The following is a 23,528-nucleotide window of genomic DNA, read 5'->3' on the forward strand; positions in this document are numbered from 1 at the left end:
TCTAAAATAAGACAAAGAAGATGAAACAAATGAACTGTCCCAGGTTGGATGAAGATCTGATTTGGGTTATGAATTCAGCATGACATTTTAACAGATGTGGAGCTAAATACAGATGGTTTTTTAAAATATTACCTTAGTGTTTCTAATCATTTACCTCGCAGCAAAAACAGAATGGTTAAACTGCAAGTATTTCAACAAAATTTATAAAATGCAATTAATCAAGCTCTTTTACCAACTGCACGAGAGAAATCCCATGAAGCTATGGCTGATTTACCATGAACTTGTGATTTTGAATGCTTGCCCTAATTACTGAGGATTAAAACAGTACATTAAGGAAGCATATATGGTCATCTAAAAAGGATTAATTCGGTTTTGCCGTACAAGTTTCTTTGCCTCTGCTGGCAGACTCAGGGAAACATGTCAAAATAGAAAATACACAGTTTCGTCAATCAGTATTATTTAGCAGGAGTTTGTGTCAGTGGTAGGCCTGCATGTAGTATATATGTTGACATTTAAGAATAAATTGCAACTCTGGTGTAAATGGTGCATACCTATGCGCATGTATATGGAACAACGCTGCCCCATGTATCAGGTCTGGAGTGTTTACATACTCTTTACTGTCTACAGATTCACTGCACAGCATCATGGTTGTCTCCTCCTCAAATGTAACAGTTCAGCCTTTAGAAGCATGAATGAACCACGAAAAGGCAAGGAGTTCTAAGACTTTAAACCATGACAAACCAGGACGTTTTCAGTAGATTGTATACGTGCTGTAATTATATGGTTTGTCAACATTTTGGGGGGAAGATTTAGTTAAACCCTTCATGAAATAGACACAAGCTTTAGCAGATGTGACAGGCTGATAACCTTTACTGTATATTTTACTGTCAGCATTGAGTCCGGTAAAAATACTTACGTTTAAACTACACTGTACTTTGCTGGGAAATGTGTGAATGCAATGTTGATTACATGTACCTCTTTTTACACCTTCACAGAACAGTGTTAGGAAATGAACTGGTGATATGAATGATATAGAATAGCAAATTTGTTTATTTGTCCATTTGTTATTGTAGTATAAAATTAAATGTTTGTTTACACCATTACGTCTGTTTTATGTGGATCATTGTTCACGAGTCCAAAGATTCAACGATTTACTAATTTCGATATATTATCAGTATTTTATGCCAAGCCGATTGGTGTGTGTGATTGATGCAGTATTAATGTTGGTGGGTGGAGGATTCAGGCTTTGAAGGAAACCATCAGTTAGCTGATGAAACGCAGGACCTCAAATATGTAACAGTAGTTATCTTGGTAGCGCAGCAGAATGACCCAGGGGTCCCTCAATAATGCGTTCATTGTTGGCTTTTTGTTTGGTCATACCTGGGAAGGTGTACATGTACCAGGAAACTGCGGATGGTCATAGGTTGGATCGGGCTCTGCTTGGTTTCCGCCAACCATACAAGTGAACTATTCTTGAGTATGGCGTGAAAACACCAATTAAAGAAATAAAACACCAATTAAAGAAATAAATAAATCAAACCTACAGCGGAGCCAGTAGGAGCTGGACGTGAACGCATTACCTCATTAGTCGAGGGAATAATGGTCATCTGGGACAACTAACCGGGGGGGCCGCCGTGGCTCGTTTAGCGCGCTAGCGCGCTGGGTAATAACCCAGGAGCATCTCACCAATGCGGTTGATGTGAGTTCAAGTCCAGCTCATGCTGGCTTCCTCTCCAGCTGTACGTGGGAAGGTCTGTCAGCAACCTGCGGATGGTCGTGGGTTTCCCTGGGCTCTGCCCGCTTTCTTCCCATCATAATACTGGCCGCTGTCGTATAAGTGCAATATTACTGAGTACAGCGTAAAACACCAATCTGATAAATAAGCATATCAACTTAACCGGGTGTAACGGCCCCTTAATTTCATGGGTTATCACAAAATCCAGTAATAACTCGGCACAGTTTATTCCATGAGTTTTCAGTTCTTATGCTTATATCAGAAATGCCCTTGGACTTCACTGCCATCGTGTAGGTGAAAAAATTCTTTTGTATCTTTCTTGCGTATGCGAAGGACTTCATTGATATGAATTCAAGAGTGGGTCATAACCCATAAAGCAGCAAACAAAATTCATTTAAATTGACATGGTCGCTCAAAATTTGAATTTTTAAAAAAATTCTGAGTGCGACGTCTTAAAGTTCGTTCATAAACTAAATTACTCACGCTGAAATAAAAAGTATTCATTCAGCATGTAATTTTTAGGATCCCGAAGAAGTCTTACTGTTATTAGAATTCAACACAAAGTGGGTGCACCATTTTGCCTCATTCTCTGTGATACCGACTTTCGATCAGTCGACGAATTCGGAAAATTTCTAATATTTATACACATACATGCAGAGTACATCAGCGTGAGCAGCATTGAGAAAAGGTTACGAGTAATCTTTTTATTAAACTAAGAGTCAGAAAGGTTTGTCAGTTCGAAGTTTAACACCCTCTGCCTACAACAGATTCGCACCCACCTATGAAGTCGTAGTTTTGCGACAGTTTGTGACTTTCACTTCTTGATAAAAAATACCCGATAATCATATCATTCTGTAATAACCCAAAAAACACTTAATATTTGGGCGACCAAAATCACTTTAAGGGTCAAATAAAGGTCACCTATTTTAGAGCTGAAACAGACATTTCACCACTGTGAAAATAATCTACCCTCTAATCATGCCAAACGACAACAGATCTAAGATCCACAGAACTCTGGGAATTTTGGGAAACTGGTCTTAAATGAAAATTTTAGACCTATTATGTTTATTCGAAAGGTAGTTTAGGCCTGGCTCTAGATCATGCACTTTGCCAATCAAGAAGCCCAAATTGGTTATAACGGGACGAATTCTAGCGTAGAAAAACCAGTTTCAACGGACAACCTGGCTAACAGTAGGGAAACCAGTAAGGATTGGACAACATTTCCAGGGTGATGGACATGTTGGTTAAGTGGAAAACCCCATCGGGGTTAGGGAAGCCACATGTAACTCTGTGCTACAATCCTATCTGGTGAAGGATACCTTTGTGAAGTAAAAAAACCAATCAAGGTTAGAGAAACTGCTTGTAGCTGAGCGGAACAATCTAAGCCGGGAGAAGGAAACCTTTGTAAAGCGGACAATTCTGTCTAAGAGGAGAAAACATTTAATAAAGTGGCCAGCTCAGTCGGGGTTAGGGAAACTACACGCAGCTGAACAATCTGGGTGAAGCAAATCTGTTGTCGGCAATCCAAACAAAGAAAAGGAAACCTTATAAAACCAGTCAACTGGAGGCCAAAATGCATTTGGTGATCCTGATAACTCCAGGAAAATAACCTGGATTTAATTCCACGTTTAATAACCCAAGTAGTTTTGGAAACCATTCTCAACAGGAAAAAAACAACCGGAGTTAATGCCAGGGCCATGATTACAGGTCATAATAACAATTAATTAGAGTAACTTAGATCAACTCCTAAAATAGGAAATTGAGAATCTTCTCACCTGTCAAGCAGTTTATTTTATTTTTTTCAACATGGTAACAATTCTTGTCAATCATCTGTATTGAGTAAAAGAGACTTCTGTCAGCAAAGCACATAAAACACATGACCACGACTGATCCACGTGGTAAAGGACCTGGTTTGGTAAGGCTGGGAATCTGCCCCAGTGCAAGAAACTGTGCGCCTCAAGCAGCGAAACTGACTATAGCTGTGAGGTACAGCTACCGACACACTCGTAAGGTTACTTCTTTTTTTCAGTTGGTTTTTGCTTTTCTTTTCCTGTTATTGACAAGCATGCGACTTGTAAAGCTCCAACCCTGCACTGACGCGATGTATAGGTCATAAAATCGAAAAACTGTAGCCGGTTTCAGTCACGCTGAAAGATCTTTTCGTTTGCATTAGACACTGAAGAATTGTGATAATCGCTATACCACAAATGTAACTTTCTGAAAAAATATGCACCAGTGAATTAAATAAATATGTAACAAATGTAGCTTTCAGCCTTATACTTCCGCTACGCATAACATGTTCATGATAGCTAGAGGGCCACACGTATTCTCAAACAGGATTCACGTATGATTTCGCTATAGTTGTCAAATGTTGCGTAATACCATATCTTATCCAGTCCGATTCATAACTATTTTATGCAAGACGCCCTTTATCTTTACTCGCACAAAAGCATGTCTCCAAAGGAAAAAAATGGCCACAATGATTCGAACTCTTCGTACAGATGTCACCTGTTCTTTGCAACTTCATTAATCCACTGTACTGTGCAGGATGCCTGCGAGACTATGGCAGAAAGACGGATTTTAGGCTTCTAAAATATGACAAAACTGATCACATTATAAAGTTTATATTTCACATGTGAAGAAAAACTTTAACAAAAAGTAAACTTTTTCGCAGGTAGAAATACACGCATGAAAGTTTGTCAAGACACTTTTCTGGTTAACGTGGATCATTCTGTAAATTTAAACCACAATGCCTCGTTTGAACGAAAAATTGTCGTTTTTGATCGAGAGTGCATTTTGGGCGGGTTATTACTAAGTAACCAGTCCTTTCATGGCCATATAACTTTTATGGGTGCTTCAACCAAGATCCATTCTTCGAAATCTGCACTTTCTTATTGTACCTCTCCGGGGCCGATTTTCCCCTTTACCGTACCAGGTCCTCTACAACGGTGACCAGTGGGTCTTTCTGAAAATGCAATGTCCAACAAAAACTGGGACTTAGTGGAGTGCAGTCACTAGTGAGAAATGTTTGCTCCCATCAGATCGGATACAATGTGATTCTCCAACACTGTCCCAGTGGCAGGAGATCCTAATCAAGGACCAGACTGAATAATGTGTCAATGCTGAGTGTTCTTTTTTTTTTTTTTTTTTTTAAGCAAAAAGATGACATGTTGGGGGGTGTGGATGGGTGTGACGTATAAAACGAAATGAGCTGCACTGAAGGGCATTTTACATCGGAGACCAGATTTTTGAGCTAGGCTGTCTCTCTCTCTCTCCAGTAGGAGAAACCATAATCTTACACACCTGTGAATGGGCTTGAGATTGCCATGTTTGGCCTAAAGAGCAATTGTTTCTTCATTCACATTGACTAGTGTTTAATGCTGTAATCTGTCACCAATGCAAAGCTGAGACAGGTACCTGACACTCCTCCTGACAAAGCAGCCAGAGTTGGAGTAAAGACTGCAGCTGGATTAGAGACTAGCTGGATTAAAGGCTGCAACTGGATTGAAGACTTAACCTTCAGAAGGAACTGCTCATTGAGGCTGAGATACAAACCTCGGGAGGAAAATTCTGTAAAAATCACCTGGAGGTTGAATTAAATTAACCACATTTAAAACTGACATTTAAGAAATCCCCAGCGTCAAAGTGTAGTTCCTCTTGAGTTATGGTACAGGAAATCTCGCAATATATTGCTGATATTGATCTGTTTGTCTACTATAAATTTGGCACGATGAACTGGCATAAGTAGCAGGCTTACTTGATGTCGTACGTATGTCCCTTGGACTAGAGGATTTAGAGCACACTTATTCAGAGTAAGTGTGGCCATGTACAGTCTGTAGGAGTGCATTTCAACTGGCCTACAGAATGTTGCCAGATTATTTGAATTTTGTTTAACATCATACTCAAGAATTCTTCACTTACTGTAATTCTTCAACCTTTTCGCATGTTTGCAAAATGTTAATTCAAGCATATCCTAAGGGCATTATTAAAGGCATTCTAGGCTGACAAATTCCTACTTTTTGTGAAGCACTGAAATTGGACAACCCAATTAAAAAGGTGCATAAAATCGCACTGAAAGTTTCTCTTTCATATAAGAAAAGGTTGAGGAATTAGGGTATATGATGGCAATTAAGTTTTAAGGGTGGAGAAAACAGGAGTGCCAGGGATATACCACCAACCATGGACAAGTCTCTGACTAAAGCACCCACCCACCTACGACTCGCACACATTGAAAGACAAGAGGTCTTTTAGAAACGTTAACACTGTGCAAATGGCTACAGGAGCATCAATGACAGCTTACTGTCACTAAGGCACCATGAACAGCAACAGTAGGAGAATCTACTAATTCCCTGTCTAAGGCTAGGTTTGAACCTACAACTCTCGGGTCTTATCGACTGAAAGGCAAGCACCTTAATCACTCGGCCACGACTAGATTCTGAGCAGTACTCCACTTTCTCAATGTAATGTTTCATGGCTGTTTATGAAGTATACCACTGACATGTTAAGTAACAGGTAAGTTAATGAAATAATCTACTAACAAGATGTAACAACTTCTAAACAGGACTTCAAGGTGTCATCTTCTTGCATCATTTCTATTATTGCACCATTTATAAATACTCAACCAGCTGGGATGCCACACTTAAGAAAAATTCTATAAAAATCCCCAAAGTTTAAACCACTTTAGTGAGATTTCAAAAAAAATTAATGTTTATTGATGGATTTTTTTTTTTGACCAAACTAAATAAATGTCTACGAGAAAAACAGCGCTTCACCCCAGTTTGCTCACGCAGGATTCAGCCTTCTTCAAAAATACCATTACTCATGTAGTACTGTTCTCATACCAATACAGCACATGATAAATAAATGGTGTTTCATCCTAAACAAAAAAAAAAATGACTTCATGACTTTGCATGACAAAAAAAAAAAAAAAAAAGTACAATTAATGTCATTTTTCTGAAACGATTCATTACAAACTGTGTTGGTTATTTATTTTTCATTTCATGTGCCATATCACTGGTTGTTTCATGAGCATGGCAACCCTGTGGGGGGAAAAAACAAAACAAAATATATATCCAATAAGTCACAGATGACCTGCATAAAGTGTATATACAGAAAACATTTATTTCGTTGAACAGTGAAGCTCATGAAAGAAAGTACTGCATATCCTTATATCCTTAGTCAGGGGTGAGGGACACCCACCACCGTCCACTGCCCAGATATTTTAATGTACATGATTGTGTGGGCTGGATGGTTGGAACAGGTTCAGTACTGTACATGGCACTACTTGCTCCTATTGGGTACTTCAAATTTGACTACATAATTAGCACTAGAAGTCCACAGGCCATCACCTGGATATCTTGGAACGCGATCGCTCGCCATTCGATTTTGAAGTCTTTTTCTTGGCATACACAGCTTTTTCTACATATGCCTCAATTAATGACTTAATTTTAGCTGGGTTGATGTCTCCACTTTTACTGTGACAGATCTGAAAATAAAAGAAAAACAAAAATTACTTATCTTACTAACTCTAGTATGTAAACGATCATTCCATTTTATATATTGTAAGCAGCAAATATCTAAAAAAAATTAGGGATTATCTAAAAAAACATGTGAACATTTCTTAAGTTACTGCACTTACTGGCAATGATTTAGGATGCCATCTTGGACTGAATAGATAACTGGACAGCTTAACTTTATTTTAATCTTGCTGATCACAACAGAAAAAAAACTCTCCTTTAAAACACGGAAAATTAATCACATTCAGGTTGAGCGTAGTCTAAAAACAAATTATGGGAGGGAAAATACTGAAAAAATAATTTGGACAGGCTGATATGGTGAAGAATCTCTAAGCATGGGTAAGTTTAAATGGACAAATCATCTAGGGCCGGTTGTCTGAAAGTGTATGAACTACTACTGATATTAAGTCAATACAATTTTGGTCAAACTCAGCAACAATGGCGGTTGTCAAAAGCCCAAGCATAAAAGCAAGTGATTTACTTCATATCTAATATACTGTTACACAATTGTTTTTGAACCACACGTAAGTACAAAATTGAAACCATGGCTTAATGTTAAATCTGGCATAAAATCTTAAAACAGTTTTGAACAACTGGACCCTGAGGATAAATCCTCGACAGTTACAAGGCAATACAGCAACAACAGGTTTTCACTTATCCTTACCTTTGGAACGGACTTCCTCAGTATATCCTTATACTCCTCCTTTGAGATCTTTTTGCTAGCATAAAATGGTTTGATGGCAAGTTTGACCTCCTCCACCACCCGTTCTTGTAAGTGAAGCTTTTTCATATACTACAAAAACAGTGACATGTAAGTCGTTATACTCATCAGGGAAAGAAGCCAATATATCTGGTCAATGTTACAGTCAGGGGCAGGTTTCGTGAAGCAAACTTAGCTAAGTAAGCCCTAAACTATTGTAACTATGTATGTTGTAGAGATATGAAGTGAACTTAGCTTTAAAGGGCTACTTAAGTCTAGGTACGTTTCGTGAAACTGGCCACAGAATTCTGAAAGTGACAACTGTTAGTCTGATAATAGAGTACTGAATAACATTTCCTCTTAAACTTTGCTGGGTGTATGTAATACTGATTGCACTGTACCACACTCCCATTTCAAATATATTCACTTATTTGACCAGAATGCCATACCATTTTACATTTACCCACTTACTGATTAAGGCAGGAAATACATGTTAACCCTGCATCTTGCCAGGGAATTGACATATACTCAACTTAACTAGTATTTAGTGCTTACGGTAAATGACCTAAAGTTTCGCCCCGGGACTCATGGGATCCTAGGATTCATTGTGAAGATTGTGGTTCTTACTGACTGGGCGCCGCAGGAGAGCATCTGCGATGGTCAGGGATTATATGGACAGTCCCCGAATGTAATTCACAAGCTCACACGTCATTGAGCAGTCAGTCTTTGCTCCTGCCACCAACAGTTCGTGTTTCCCTCAGTTTTACTTCCCTCAGTACATAAAGATTTACTTCACAAATGGTGCACCTTGACTGTTTTATGATCACCATTTTATGATGAAAGGGAATTCGGGAGAAAACTCCCTGGAGATTGATGAGCGTAAGCGCGACAACCCAGTACCTGTTAATTTGTACATGTGGAGTGTCATGTCAAATATCTGTTGACATGCATGCAGAGCTCTTCATGTACAAAGCTACAATAGGGCTTAGCATTTACTTGCCAATTACCAGCAGATAATCACTCAAAGTGTGTTTAGCATCTGTAAACAACACAGACTAATCCCGTATGACTCCCGATATGCCTGACTTGCACACAGCGCTATTGAAAAGGGGTCATAGTTCAACATGGTAGTTTTCGGAAATTGCGTTTTTTGTGCTTAATGGGGGTAACTCTTCTGCAATAGGTGGACAGTTCCGATTGTAATGAAAGAAAGCGTGCATGTAGACTGACATACCAGTACTGATTTACATGGACACAGGAAGCTGATGAAAGATGTTTCTCTGTGAATTCATTTTTAGCTGAAATACATTTGTACACATATTCATTGCATAATGAGAACTCTCAGCAGACAACTGCTCACCAGATAAAGTGTGAGGTGACTTCCACGTAGGGCTAACCTAAATAATCGGTTTGTCTGCAGTGTATCTTGTGCATTTTGTTTGGCGTGGTCATGCTTTCAGACAGTGTTTGGAATTTAAAGGTTTGTAATAGGCATCACCTGTCTTGATACTTTCTTTGATTTTATTCATGGGTATATTTAGAGATGCACATGTAGGCCTACTAGTCGGTTGTCTTAGACCTGCACACCTCACTGTCAGTGACTTGACCCTATGTAGTGAGGATTAGCAACTAGATCTGTGTAGTGCCATGCAGGGTAATGAAACGGGCGGGGGGCTTATCACTCTCTTTTGTCATCTTCCTGCCAACTCAGATCGTGCGAAAGTAATCAACAGTAACTCGCGTGCGAAACTTCAGGTCATTAAACGTATGCCACCTATTCCATTGACAATTTCACATAGGGAATACAAACTTTAAAGTGCATCAAAAAGTGATTAGATACACAAATGTGGTTAAATTGATTCATGTCATAATCAAGAATTGCTTCAAGTATACAATGTTGTGCAACCATATCAGAAATTTTTTCACAAAACATTTCTATACTTGACTGTTTTTTTATCTGGCAGCAAAAACTAATTTTGTCCGGAGGGCAAGTGATCTTTTTTTTTGATCCCACGTGACAATTAAGAAGATTGAAAGTACTAATTTTATTAAATTTTCCCTAAAAAAGGCACTTTTTCCTGAATAATTCGAGGGGTGGCAACCTGTATCAGGCTATGAATCAGTATTTAGCATTTAATATACGATGGCAGTCAGCTTCATGGGTGGACGTAATCAGTGTGCGTACAGTATATCACTGACCTCAAGATAGCAACTAAACAACACCCTCTTACATCTGATGCAGATTTTCACACGAGATATCTGACCAATTCATGTAACGCCACCTCAAGAGTCCCACTACTAGGTTTTACCACCAAGCAAGATTCCCACTTTGTACCAAGAACAATACAGATTTATTTATTTATTTATTTATTTATTTGATTGGTGTTTTACTCCGTACTCAAGAATATTTACTTATTTGACAGCAGCCAGCATTATGGTGGGAGGAAACCCCAGGGGAAACCCATGACCATCCACTGCTTGCTGGCAGACCTTCCCACGTACGGCCGGAAAGGAAACCAGCATGAGTTGGACTTGAACTCACAGCAACCGCATTGGAGAGAGGCTTCTGGGTCATTGCGTAACACCACCTTGGCCCCACACTAGAGACAAAAATATCGCCAACGCGCCCGCCACCCATCCCCCCCCACCCCCAACAACTATTTCTGGGACTGAACCTACACCTCAAATGTCTAAAAAGAGTGTTAATAATGAAAATCCCTGATAAGTGATAGTCTGGGGAGAGACTGAGCCCTGAAAAGTGGCAACACTCAATGAGTACACTCATTGCAATCCCCTCATATACTAACCGTGCCAGCCTTCTGCTTATTGGTCAACTCCACCGCTGATGACGGAAGGTCGTCCGTTTTATTCAGAAACACCACACTGCTGATTTTATCAGTCATGTCCTCTTTTTTATCTTTTTCATAGTCCGGGGACACAACAATATTGTCATCATCATCCAGGGGAGACATGTCCATATCTACCACCTCCATTGTCTCACTCTGCCCAGAGGTCAAACCCTTTCCCCCTGGGCCAGACCGAGACGCAGACCCAGACAGAGTGGCTGTTGGGGGGAGAGGCACTTTGAATATTCCTTTAGCGCCTTCACCACCAGTTTTGCCACCTGCCTTCCCTAATCTATTACCTGCCCCATCTCCTCGTCGAGTCAGACCAACCAGCTGAGCCTGCAGGTTTAACAGCTTGCTTATTTCATTCAGGGGATTCACCTGGCCTGCCTGGGTGGATGCTGTCTGAGCATGGCTGGTACGAGGACTGGATTCCACTTTATGTTGCTCTGGCCCATCAGCAGACTGGGGCTGTAGTGGGTTCTGCACCACAGCATGTCTCGGGTCTTCACGCACTGGAAACATAGGGGCAAAGTGACGAGGGCCTCCCATGCCTTCTGCAGGAAGCCCCTCAAAGCCACCATTCACAGGATTGGGACGGGACGGGATCGGTGACGGACCTGGGGGAAATGGACCGGGAAAGCGAGGCACCATGCCCTGCTCTTTCAATGGATTTCTTTCAAAACGGTTTTGCACTTGGATGACCCCTTGGGGGTCCACATTGGGCCAGCCAAATCGAGGCATTCCACCAGGCACTTGAGGCAGTCTTGCAAAGGGAGGGGGTCTGTTGAGGAGGAGGGGATTCACAACAAGGTGAGGAGTGGGAGGTACACTGTGTAGGCCTGGGGGAAATCCGGGAGGCAACATACCCAGGCTCATCGGAATTTGCCCAAGGCCTTGCGGTGGCAGAACGCTAATCATGCCTGGTTCTCTAGGCAGAAAAAAACTGCCGTCTCCTAGCAAACCAGTACTGCCACCACCTGGGCTCTGTAACCTGTTGCCCATGACAAAGTCTGACCTCTGGTGGATGCCCATGGGCATGTCCGCAGGCACTTCCTCGATATTCTTCTGGTCCAACACTGGTGGGCTGGCTGTGTCCGTCGGCACAGAGGGATCATACATGGTGTCCAGCTGGGTGTGATTCACCTCCATGGACTGACTATTTTTCAGGTAGGATGCAGGAGTCGGAAGTAAAGGAGCTGAACGAAAGGGAATTTCTTTGGGAAACACACCCTTATCTGAGTTGCTACAAAGCTGTGATTCAGAGCTTGGAAAAATTGCATTTTCACTGAAATCACCCTTAGCACTTTTTTCTGTTGACTCCTGAGGATTGTCTTTGGTGAACGGTAAACTAATTTTTGCACTCTTGCTATCATCTAAGTCCGCTGCCTTATTTTCCAATTCACTCGGCCAGATGCCTTCATCTTTAGCAGATTTAGAGTCACCAGCAGTCCTGTCCTCACTCACTTTTTTAATGTCTACCCTGTCTGAGGATTTGCTCACAGATTGCTTGATACTAACAGAAGTCTCACTAGGCCTATCTTTGTCTTCATCTGCCCAGTCTGTCACATGAAACACTTCCTTGAATCCTGAATTCACCTTCAAATCAATTTTATCCTTCACCTTTGGTGTTAACTTTTCACGTAAATCTCCTTTGAATGGGCTGTCTAGTTTCTCCCTTAAGTCACTTTTACTGCGAGATTCGAGCTTTTCCCTTAAGTCTACTTTTTCTAAGGATGAATCATGTCTTTCCTTCCAGGAATCACTTCTACCTTCCTTTGAACTACTTCTGTCTTTAGATTTATCCCCAACTTTGTGGCTGGAGTCTGCTTTGTCTCTTGAGTAACTCTTAGAGTCAAGTTTACTGTTCTTGGGGCTGCGTTTCCGTCTCCCAGAAGAAGAGTGTTCGTAGTCCTCTGTTTCTTCCTCCAGTCCTTTGTCAGAGTTTCCATGACTCCTGTCCCGCCTCTTCCGCTTGTGGCGCTGCGACCTTTCGTGCCTCTCGTGGTCTGACCTTGACCCTGACCTACTTCTCACATTTCGCTCGTGTCGTCGCTTACGTCTGCTGCGATCTTTAGACCCTGACCTCTGTGTGTCTTCTTTGGACCTCCACTTGTCACGTGACCTTCGCCGATCATGGGAACGACTGCGGGATCTGTTCCGACCATGTTCCCGGGACCGACTTAGCGACCGGTCGCGTGAGTAGCGTTTGTTGCTGTGTGAGGCGTCCCCATGAGTCACAATCAAGCCTCCTTTGTCCATCAGAACAACGCGTCTTTTATCAGATGCACCAGATCGCCTCCGAGAATCGTCATCGTCATCGGACAAGTCTCTCTGTCGACTTAAGCGACTTGACAATTTCTTGTCCCGCCGGTCACCTTCCAATCTCTTCCCATCTTCACTTCTTCCTCTCGACTCTTTCTTCTCCCAGTGACTCTTGGACTCTGGGAACTCCAGCCTCTGTAACACACTCCTTCCCTCCTCCTCCCCAGCCTCTTCTTCGTCTTCATCCTCTATAGTGATCACCTCAATCGGATTTGGCAGCTTTTTCTTCTTGGGTATCCTAGGGAGTTCGGATATGGGCACTCTTGGTCGCGAGTCTTCTCTTGAACTGTCATCACTGTCCACAGAAAGCACATGGTCATAGTGAGCAGAGGACACAGCCTGTTCACCTGAGGCATCCTCTGCAAGTTCCTGCTCACCCTGCTCACTTTGCTCACCATCCACAGCCTGGTCTTCACCCTCCTCCACACCTCCACCAGCTTTCAAACTGTCCTCTTCCCCCTTCTCCAGCTCACTATTCTCTTGTACAGTTTGGTTTTCTTTCCCAATCTCTGGTGAACAAAAGCCCTCTGAGGAGGGCGTGACTGGAGTAGCAGGTGTTCTTCCCCCACTATTGTCAGAGTGCTGGGCTGAGAAATGGGGTTCATCCATAGTTTCATGTACAGTGGGGGACACAGGTTTATCCTGGAACACCCAGCCTGGGGGTGGGGACTTGTTCCTGTCACGGCAAGGTGAGACTCCCCCAGGGGAATCAAATTCTCTGGCTAAGCCCACTTCGGCGACCAGCACAGCTTCCCGTGGGTCCACCTCGCTGTCTGTATATGGGGATTTATTCAAATCTGCGTCCGTATCCACAGCACTCTCCTCCTTCCTCCCTTCAGACTCCATCTCAGTATCCTCTGTCCTAGAATTCTCCCTGTTCCTGAGGTTTTCTGCCTCGCTAGGGGTGTCCTCCATGCTGATGGTTTCTGCTTTGCTAGAGCTCCCCTCCATGCTGGTTGTTCCTCCTTTCTTAGGGATGTCCTCTTTACTGGGTGCTTCTTCATTTTTGCTGCTTCTCCCTTTGTCTTCATGTAGTGGTTTGTTTGCTGTCAGACTTCCTGTTCAAAAACAAAAACAAAAACAAAACAAAAAGTGAAAGAAAAGTATAGACAGAATAAATCTCCAGGCTTAAGTATATATTTTGTTCCGATTTTTTTCCTCCAACCCCTGAGTTGGTTTAAGATGTAATTATTTCCATATTTACTACATGTACAATGAATGATCTATAATTTCGCCTCGGAAAAAAATGAACATACCCTAATTCCTCAACCCTTTCGAATATGAAAGAGCTATTTTCAGTGCAATCTATGCACATTTTTAATTTGATTTTGAAGACAAAAACTACAATGGTTGGATTGGCGAGTTTCAGGGCTTCACAAAAAGTGAAATTTTATTAGTCAACACAGAATAATGCTTTCAGAATATGCTTGAATAAAAACCTTGCAAATAAATTAACATTAATTACTTTACCGCGCTGAAATCTAGTATAGGATAGGATATCACACAACCTTTCAAACAAACCTCAAAACAACTTTTCCAGACCAACAGAACTCATTTCCTGTATATATCTGCTACAAAGCCTAGGCATGAAGATCCATATGTTCTCATTTATCATCATCAACGGAAAGCTTACTCAGCACGTAAGACCAACTTACCATCCCTGTTGATTGTGATATCTTTGCTGGTCAGATTGAGTAGCTTCTGCTCCTGCATGATTGAACCCAGAATGTCTATCGGTCCACAGGAAGTGGACGGTGCAACCACAGCAGGCATGGACGGCTCTTTATTGCTACAAGGTAACCATTTCAATTCATTTCAATTTCAAGCCCATTCTGTTCATGTTATGCTTGTCATGTTGAAAGTGAAATAAACTCATGTTCATGTTTGAAATATACCTTCAAATTTTAATGCCTAAGTACGACATTACTCAGTGTTTCATCATATGTAAACTTGATGTTTAACACATACCATACGGCACATTACACAAAGTAGATATTTCAGGGTTGCAAAACACCAGAGCTTTTTAAAGATACCAAATATGTTCTATTATTTACATGAAAAATCGTTTAGAAAATGTCAAATTCAACCACACTTTTTTTACTCTGTAACTTACCATCCCAGTCGAGGTGGTTTTTGTACAGGACGGTGAGACTGAAGCGCTGACTTAGAGTACCTTGAGGGGCCAGGCTGTGGCTCTCCATGACCAGCTTCGTCTCTGTCACGATACAGAATATAACATGTGAGGAGCAATGTTACAGCTTGAGCAGGAGATAAATGTCAAACACATACACCGATTGGCTGACAATGGGAAGAGAAGAAACACCAACTGACTGACACTATGGACAGAAGTACTAACTGCCTGACTCTGGAGACTGGAGACAGGGCACAATAACATGTACAACAATGATAATTTGTCTTAAAAGAAGTGGGGGGAGGGGGGAAATTTGATGTCATTTGCAATACTTCATGTCAGGCAGCTACTAAGCAAACATGAATCATTCAGAACTAGGGGCCGATTCCACACAGCCATTTCTGACTTAAGTCAAAATTTGAAATACAATTTTAAGGCTAATTCTGGGGCCCAATAAATTAAAATTTGGTTTGTTATCTTTAGGCAAATGTGTCTACATTTCAGCTTCTAGTACCAAAAACTAGGCATTATTGGGAAGTTTATACATTTTGGCTTAAGTCAGAAATGACTTGTGGAATTGGCCCCAGCTTCCGTGTGCGGATGCGCTTACCCGTCCTGGAACGAGAGCAGTTCATCCTTACAGCCCAAGATAGACAGAGAGGAGATACCCACTGCTGCTCGCTGCCCCTCCATGCTCTTCTCTTGTGTCATTTTCTGCAGAGGGATAGTACGACCCACAGGGGGTTTGGAAAGGCCCAGTCGGCCAGCTATTCTAGCCTTTGGTGTTACTGACGGGGCAAAAGCGGCACTTCTGGGAGAGTAAGAGCTAGTGCTAGGTCGCACGACCTGTCAACAAATTCAGCAGATTAGAGTAGTTATGTAACTAAATTGAGACAACAAGTATTCAATCCCTTCTTTTTCAGCAAATATGGATATATCACCAATTAAAGGCCTGAAAGATATGAACTGGTCAAAAAAATGACCTACTGGCTGTCTTTAGTGCCAGGAATTACTATTTATTTGACATGCTACTCAATATTAAACTAACTATGGACTCATCTGAGAAAAGTCTGAATTTTTTCGCCCATTAAATAATGTACTTACTGCATATGGGCTTACCCGTTTTTTCTTTTTTTGTTTGGAAGGTTTTTTGGTCTTCCTTTTAGTTGTCTTCCTTCTGGTGGTCTTTCCTTTGGTAGTTTTCCGTTTTGTAGTTTTCCTCTTTGTTTTTGTCTTCCGTTTACCTTTCGTTTTCCTTTTTGTTGTCCTTTTCTTTTTTACTGGTGATTTACGAGATTTGGCAACTTTCTTTGCCTCTGTATTTGAACTCCTCGGAACATCATCCTAAAGAAGAGGAAAATCAAAATGTGTAACTAGACTACAACAGCTCCCAAAATGAAATTATATTTCTGCAATGCAAATATGCCAAATTGGAGGCAAATAAACAGCCACACTAAATAACAGTATTTTTATTGAAAACAAAAGAAAATGCTCAAATCAGGTGAAGTTATACAACCAAGGCACTGAAGTGCTCAGGGTCCAACTACACGACTTGTTTGTGAGCCGAATATTGCAGTACCCATGTATATGTATTTCAGTGAGCAGTCACACTTGATTTGTATACTAATCACATAAATAAAAAACAAATACCATAAAAATTCTGAATTTTTAAGAGTGAAGTAAGCAGCATCTTCCAATATTCAAGTTACTGACGAACGTTTCCATGAGTGAAACACTGATATATGCACACTATGTAGCTCAAAGACAAGTGGTCTTTAGTTAATGTTTAATTGTGCAAACGGACATAAGAGTGTCCTCGACCACACAGAACCAACAAACACAAGAGCACAAACTCCTTTCCCAAGGCCGTAATTGAACCTGTACAGTGTCCTAGCAATTTTAATCCTATTTAATTACCTCGGAATCTAGCATCATAGCAATAGCTGCGCGGTTGGCTTGTATGCGTGTTCTCACTCTCTCACTAGCTCGTGTACGGGGAATCCTCCGTCTTCTGACCCCTGAGGCTTGCCCAGTAGCCAGAGCCCCTTCATCCTCCGTGCTCTCTACTCGGTCCTCCAAAGATTCTGCCGAGGACCTCTCTGTACAGATTAAGTATTAGCCAGTTAAATACATCTCATCATAATCTCAGGATCAAGTTCAAAACATATGTGAAAGGAAGCAACGACAAACTAATAAGAAATGAATAATTCACTTTAATACATTTGAGGGAGACTGGACATAGCCCCTGACGCTAGGCCATTACTAAACCAGCCAGACCTGGATATGATTTATATATTTGATTGGTGTTTTACTCCATACTCAACAATATTGCACTTATACGATGGCGGCACTGCCCAAACCACAACCATCCGATGGTTGCTGACAGTCCTTCCCACTTAGGGATAAGGAGAGGCAGCCACCATGAGCTCGACTTGAACTCACATTGGTGAGATGCTCCTGAGTCTGCACCAAGCTGGCATGCCAGCCACCTCGGCCCTTGTGTTTCAAGAATAAACAATTTACAACTCAAGATTGATTAGATCACATACTTACAACACTTAAATTACAACACCTGGGGCAGATTCGACAAAGCTGTTTCTCAGCTGTCAAAACATAAACTCTATTTACCATGCTTAATTTTTGATACTGAAAGCTGAAATTTGGATACTTTTGTCTTAAGGTAACATTGATGAGGTGGGTGTTTCAACTTCTGAAGCCCAAAAATAAGCCTAAGGATTGTAAATACTGACTTTGTGGAATCTGCCCCTGAATGCACGGTAACACTGGCTACTTCTGTGGTGATTTCCCTTGTAAGATGATGGCAAGGCAAACATCAAAATTTGCCACCGACGTTTGATTCTCTGTAGTCAGAATGTGTCATTTCATGTGGTTTTGACCGAGTCAAGACCGAGTGGTTTTGACCGAGTCAAGACAGGATATTCGTTTAACTTTGGGAGTGGGATTTGTTACAATTTGAGGCAGAGCAAAAACACTATGGATTCTTTCAGTGAAGAAAGTATGTTTGATCTGAATTAAACCAGCAGCATCAGCTGCTGTCAGAAGGATAGGGCATTTTCAAGCCTTGGAGTCCATTTCTAACAAAAACTGAGAACACTGACATCATGAGTTTACAGACCTGTTGCATTTGCGGCTGCACACTCTGGGCAGAACCACTCCTCTACTGGTACATGCTGCAGAGCGGGGTCCAGGCATTCACAGTGGTACCTGCGGAATATAACACAATCACACTGATCATAATGCAAACAATCACACTGATAATAATGCAAACAATCACACTGATAATAATGCAAACAATCACACTGATAATAATGCAAACAATCACACTGATAATAATGCAAACAATTAAACTGATCATAAGGCAAACAGTCAAAGCAAGTGGCTCATAGAAACATTACCTCTTGACACATTTTTCCGTGAAACGTACAACTAAAGGTCAGTATTAAGGACACATTAATGCAGCTGCTAGTCACACATGATTGACATGTCTTCTGGTATTTATTGATCCATTGATTTATTTCATTAGAGTTGTATGCTGTACTCCAGAATATTTATTTTGTACAACAGTGGCCAGCATTATGACGGGCCGAAAACCCGGCACAGCTAAAAAAAAAAAAGAACCCACTGGTTGCTGCCAGACTTTCCAATATATGACCAGAGAGGAAGCTGTGAACTCACAGCAACTTGACTGGTGAGAGTGCCCCAAGTTCTCCGGTTACACTTTTCAGTCTTGTCAACAATGCTTACACACTATAGTATTTCATCACCAACATCAAAACCAATTTTCAGTACTTGTTTGCCAGCTACATAGTGGTGATTGTTTGCTAAATTACTCACCCTTTGTCACAGCCATCACAGAGCAAAAGACGGTCCTCTCGATCGCACTGCTGACAGACTTCGCAGTACGTAACATCATTGTCTTCATCAGACTCATCCATACTCTTGTGGTCAATGGGAAACTAAATGAACAAAACTGGCAACATCATCACATTGTTTTTGTTTTTTTTCTATTTATGGGGGGGGGGGGGGGGCAAAAAAATTCCCGCACATACTTCATGTACCTCTACAAACGTTCAATTCTTTCTACCAAAAGAATGATTAAGGGTTTTTTACTTATTCAAATAAAATGAAGATGTTTTGGAAATTGCTAAGTATTAACCTGATGATTAATACTACAGATCTGGCCTAGTCAATTAAAAAAATTACGTGAAATTCATTCATTACACATGTGGTACATTTGTGGATAATTATTCTTACTATGTACGAAAAGTTAGCTTGATGACACTAAAGCCATCAAAAAGATCACCTACCTTATGGTAAACTTCATCACTGTTGGCATGCTTTGCAAGAACTAAAATAAATACTTGTCGATCCACTGGGCAAGTGTTTACCTTCTACAATACAAGAAGATAATAACAATGTAAATTATTTTGTTCCGACATCAGCCTTAATTCTTAATTACCACTCACTGATTAGACAGATTAAAATACTGATACACTTGCTTCTCAGAGCTGCTGACCACACCCACAAAACGTATATAAATCACACTGGGGCTTAAAATAGTTTATAACCTGAGCAGTATATCTACTGAATGGGCATAGAAGTTCTGCTGATCATCTTTGTGATGCTGCTTCCATAGCACGTTTTTGTGACAGGAGACCACTGTAGTGGACTTTATTATACCTAGCTTTCTTTATGTAAGTGCAAGAATGAATTATTCTTTGATAAAGACTGTAAAGACAAAAGTCGTTATATGCATACTGAGAACTGAGAATGCTGAACAAGCATCGTTGACTGTTTACTGCCACCAACACCCCACAATCAGTGAAATTTTGGTGTTTAAATTGTTGTAAATAATAAATTACAAATGGCAACATAAATACCTTTTCTTTAAAACTTGGTCACTTTTTTCTTATTTTGACTCTTTGATTTCTGGCAAATTTTTTTTATAACTTTTCCAACAATGATAATTTAACATTATCAAGTCATGGTAAAATAAATAATAATGATACTGGTAACCAATTCAAAATTGAAATTAAAAAGGATCAGGAATTTTTTATTTTTTCTTGGTTAATGGAAAACATAGTAATTTTAACAAAAACCAACATTTGATAGAAAATAGAATAAACAAAAAATTCCATCAGAAGTTCTACAAAAATTTAGATTAGGACCCACTTTTGGAACGATCGGTCAGGTTACCCCCAACTTATGTATTTTTAAAGATGGCCCAACTGAAAGTCGCCCCTTCTTGCACACAAGTCTTGCTTATCGTTAACTGAGTACAGTGTGAGGCAACATTCAATGTATCTCTTCACATGTAGCCAGATATTACAAATAACAGAACTTGACAATTGTTTTAATAATACACATAAATATACATAAGATTAGCAAGTTACTTTTACACCTTGATAGTTATGTGTTTGCCAATGTTGAGACACTGAAATCTAATCATGGCACAATTTTGGAAGAGAAACAAAACTCAAAAAAAAAAAAAAAAAAAAAGCAAAAGCAAGCCCTTACAGTAGCCCATTCCATGATACAGTCCAGACAGAAGTTGTGGTCACATGTCTCAGGATTGCCGATATCCTGACCTCTGAACTTGTTCAGACAGATGGGGCAGTTCTCTGTCTCATCCCCAGAGTCACTGTCTTGGTGGACTTGATCCAGGGGCTCCTCCTCACCATCTTCATCAGTCTCCCATTCTGAAAACAGACATCACCGCTTCTGAACCCCTTCACACCAAACTATTTACAAAAATGCTAGTATGTGTACTGAAGAAAAATGCACAGCATAAGTATGTGATGTAATACTTTCTATGCCATAAAGCTAAACTGCAATTAGCAGAGTTTGAGGTAGCATTGTCCATCCAAGTAACATTTGTTTAAAGCACACATGAAATGCTTGGTTTTTATTTCTTCATACGTATTATATGATGTGACCAAACATATAAAACTTCAAAGCAGTTCATAAGCTTTCTTCTTGAGGTAAATAAATGGATTCAACCTTTGTTGTAGTGTTGTATCATCATTGGAGATAGCTGTCAAAACTACTTTGTTGGCAGGAAAGCCTGAACTGAGGGCACTCAGATGATCTCACATTTCCAAGTATGTTCATCCAAAATATGCATAAAATAGAGGGATTAAGAAATATAAAATACGCCTCAAAAATGACTTTTTTTTCCTCATTTTTTTGAGGCATACCTTTTTTCATCTTCCTTATGACACAAAACTTTTATAGTATGCTTTATGTCAGTTTTATGGATGGGAAATCAAGGATGGCGTGGACAGGCAACATCCAGGCTGTAGGCTAGGTAAGTTTCTCAACAATTTTAAACTTCATAAATATTTCTTCTATAAAGAACATTTTTATACAACCAAAGTCTGTTAATTAATTATTTATTTATTTGACAGGTGTTTTACACCGTACTCAAGAATACAAAGTGTGTGAACAACCGACATTTTATGGTCACATAATCATAACATAATCTGTGTTTGTATTTACTACCTTCTCCTGCATCGCTCTCTTCATCTGCGGAGTTATCTCCCTCTTCTTCCTCCCCTTCACTTCTGCTGCAATCTTCCTCCTCGTCCTCGTCTTCACCATTATCATCCCCATCTTCACCATCATCTCCATCCTCATCGTCTCCATCCTCCTCATCACCATCGTCATCTTCACCATCATCACCATCCTCGCTCTCCTCATCCTCACTACCTTCCTGTGCACTGTCAACACCTCCAGTATCAGCATCTGCCAGGTCCATGTCATCCAGTTTACCTGCAGTAGCTTCCTGTTCAAATGCCTGGCTCTTTTCTTCTTTTTCTTCATAAGCCTCATCTATAACCATTGCATTTTCATCAGAGCTGGCATCAGAGTTTTCGCCTCTGCTATCCATGACATCCAATGAAATATTCACAATTATCTGCTTATCCCTTCATTTATTCAGTCAGGCAGTTGCAATGCCTTGTTGGGAACTTTTCTCTTTGCTGTGAGACATGAATAATTATGATTTCCACTACTATAGAAGTACATGTATCTTGGATTTTAATCCAGAGTTCTTAGATTTTCTGATGGTATTTGTTGTCTGAAACAAAGACATTTAAATAAATGTAAAAACATTCAGCAACATTCAAAAATGAGTATTCAATGTAGTTAATGTTTTGACTGTTTACAATTGTCTTTCGCACTTTGCAGAAGCTTATTTCATATCTACTACCATCACAGTCAAGAATAACCATTATGAAATTCCTTCATTATGATCACCGTCTGCTATTGCAGTTCCAATCTTCTATTTCTACACAGAGTGATGTGCCAAATTTGAGTTCGGCTTACTTTTTCAAAACCTCACATACAACACGAAAAGGCATTTACAACAGTACATTAATGTTGATATTGAAAGGACAGCAACTAGAGTGTTTTTAATTTCTTTTTTATTATATTACTTTGTATTAAATATATATTGGTTTGCACATACAAAAGTCAGTTTCTGAGTAACACAGCATGGACTCTTTGTTTTGGTCAGCATTTGATACTCTGTACAATCTGACAGGAGATAGAGGAGTTGTGTTTAGTTCAGAGAAGTTGAAGACTTTCATTTCACTACAGGAAAAATTGAGGTAATGTACTGGTCTTTCTGTTTATGAAATGACTGAAATGGCATTTCTTTTTACGTGTGCTGCTTGAGGTTTATGTTCTGCAATTTAAAATCATCATTGATTATCGTTTCGCTGAACCAGTCCTTTCATGCAGAAAAGCCGTTTTCAAAGCTTAAACCATCATCATCATCACACCATCCCGATTTTACGCTCTACACATCAGCCATCAAGGAGATTGTGTGTATTTAGCTCTTGGTATGCACCTACAAGGAAACCAAGCCAGTTCGGCGAGTGTTTTAAGTTTATTACAAAATAAGGCCGTATTAAATGTTGTCTGTTGCAAATTCCGGTACAGGGTTAAAATTATCTGGAAGTGACACTTGCCGACACGAGTTAGTAAGGCATTGTTGCTTTAATGCTTTTTGACTGCACGTGAACATTGCTTTAAACATCACGTTGTATTCAACGTTTCCACGCAAATGTAATCTATCCAGCTCTGACAATATACACTGCAACTGCTGGTTGGGTCAATCTTGTATTGGCCGGGTCGTAAATTTGCAAATACAGGTAAAAATCTTCAAGAATTTCGACCCACCTCTCAACAGTCTCAGTTCCGCCATGTCGTCAATATTTATGCAAGTGCCCGGATGTTAAGCGGAAATGTC

At 40.4% G+C, this 23,528-nt stretch overlaps 1 protein-coding gene across 1 annotated transcript; it reads right to left on the bottom strand.

Moving 5' to 3' along the window:
- Nucleotides 1-5,174: 5,174 nt before the first annotated feature.
- LOC135467881 (uncharacterized) lies at nucleotides 5,175-23,487 on the bottom strand. The gene is made up of 14 exons (XM_064745790.1): nucleotides 23,459-23,487; nucleotides 21,776-22,352; nucleotides 20,792-20,973; nucleotides 19,582-19,665; nucleotides 19,109-19,230; nucleotides 18,390-18,478; nucleotides 17,171-17,352; nucleotides 16,373-16,597; nucleotides 15,864-16,099; nucleotides 15,236-15,337; nucleotides 14,778-14,911; nucleotides 10,759-14,180; nucleotides 7,916-8,044; nucleotides 5,175-7,220 (listed from the first exon to the last, which is right to left on the bottom strand). The coding sequence occupies exons 2-14, from the start codon at nucleotides 22,161-22,163 to the stop codon at nucleotides 7,080-7,082; spliced, it is 5,436 nt and encodes a 1,811-aa protein (XP_064601860.1). The 5' UTR covers nucleotides 22,164-22,352; nucleotides 23,459-23,487; the 3' UTR covers nucleotides 5,175-7,079.
- Nucleotides 23,488-23,528: the final 41 nt, after the last annotated feature.

This window comes from Liolophura sinensis, chromosome 6, assembly GCF_032854445.1.
Source record: "Liolophura sinensis isolate JHLJ2023 chromosome 6, CUHK_Ljap_v2, whole genome shotgun sequence".
Lineage (NCBI taxonomy): Eukaryota > Metazoa > Mollusca > Polyplacophora > Chitonida > Chitonidae > Liolophura > Liolophura sinensis.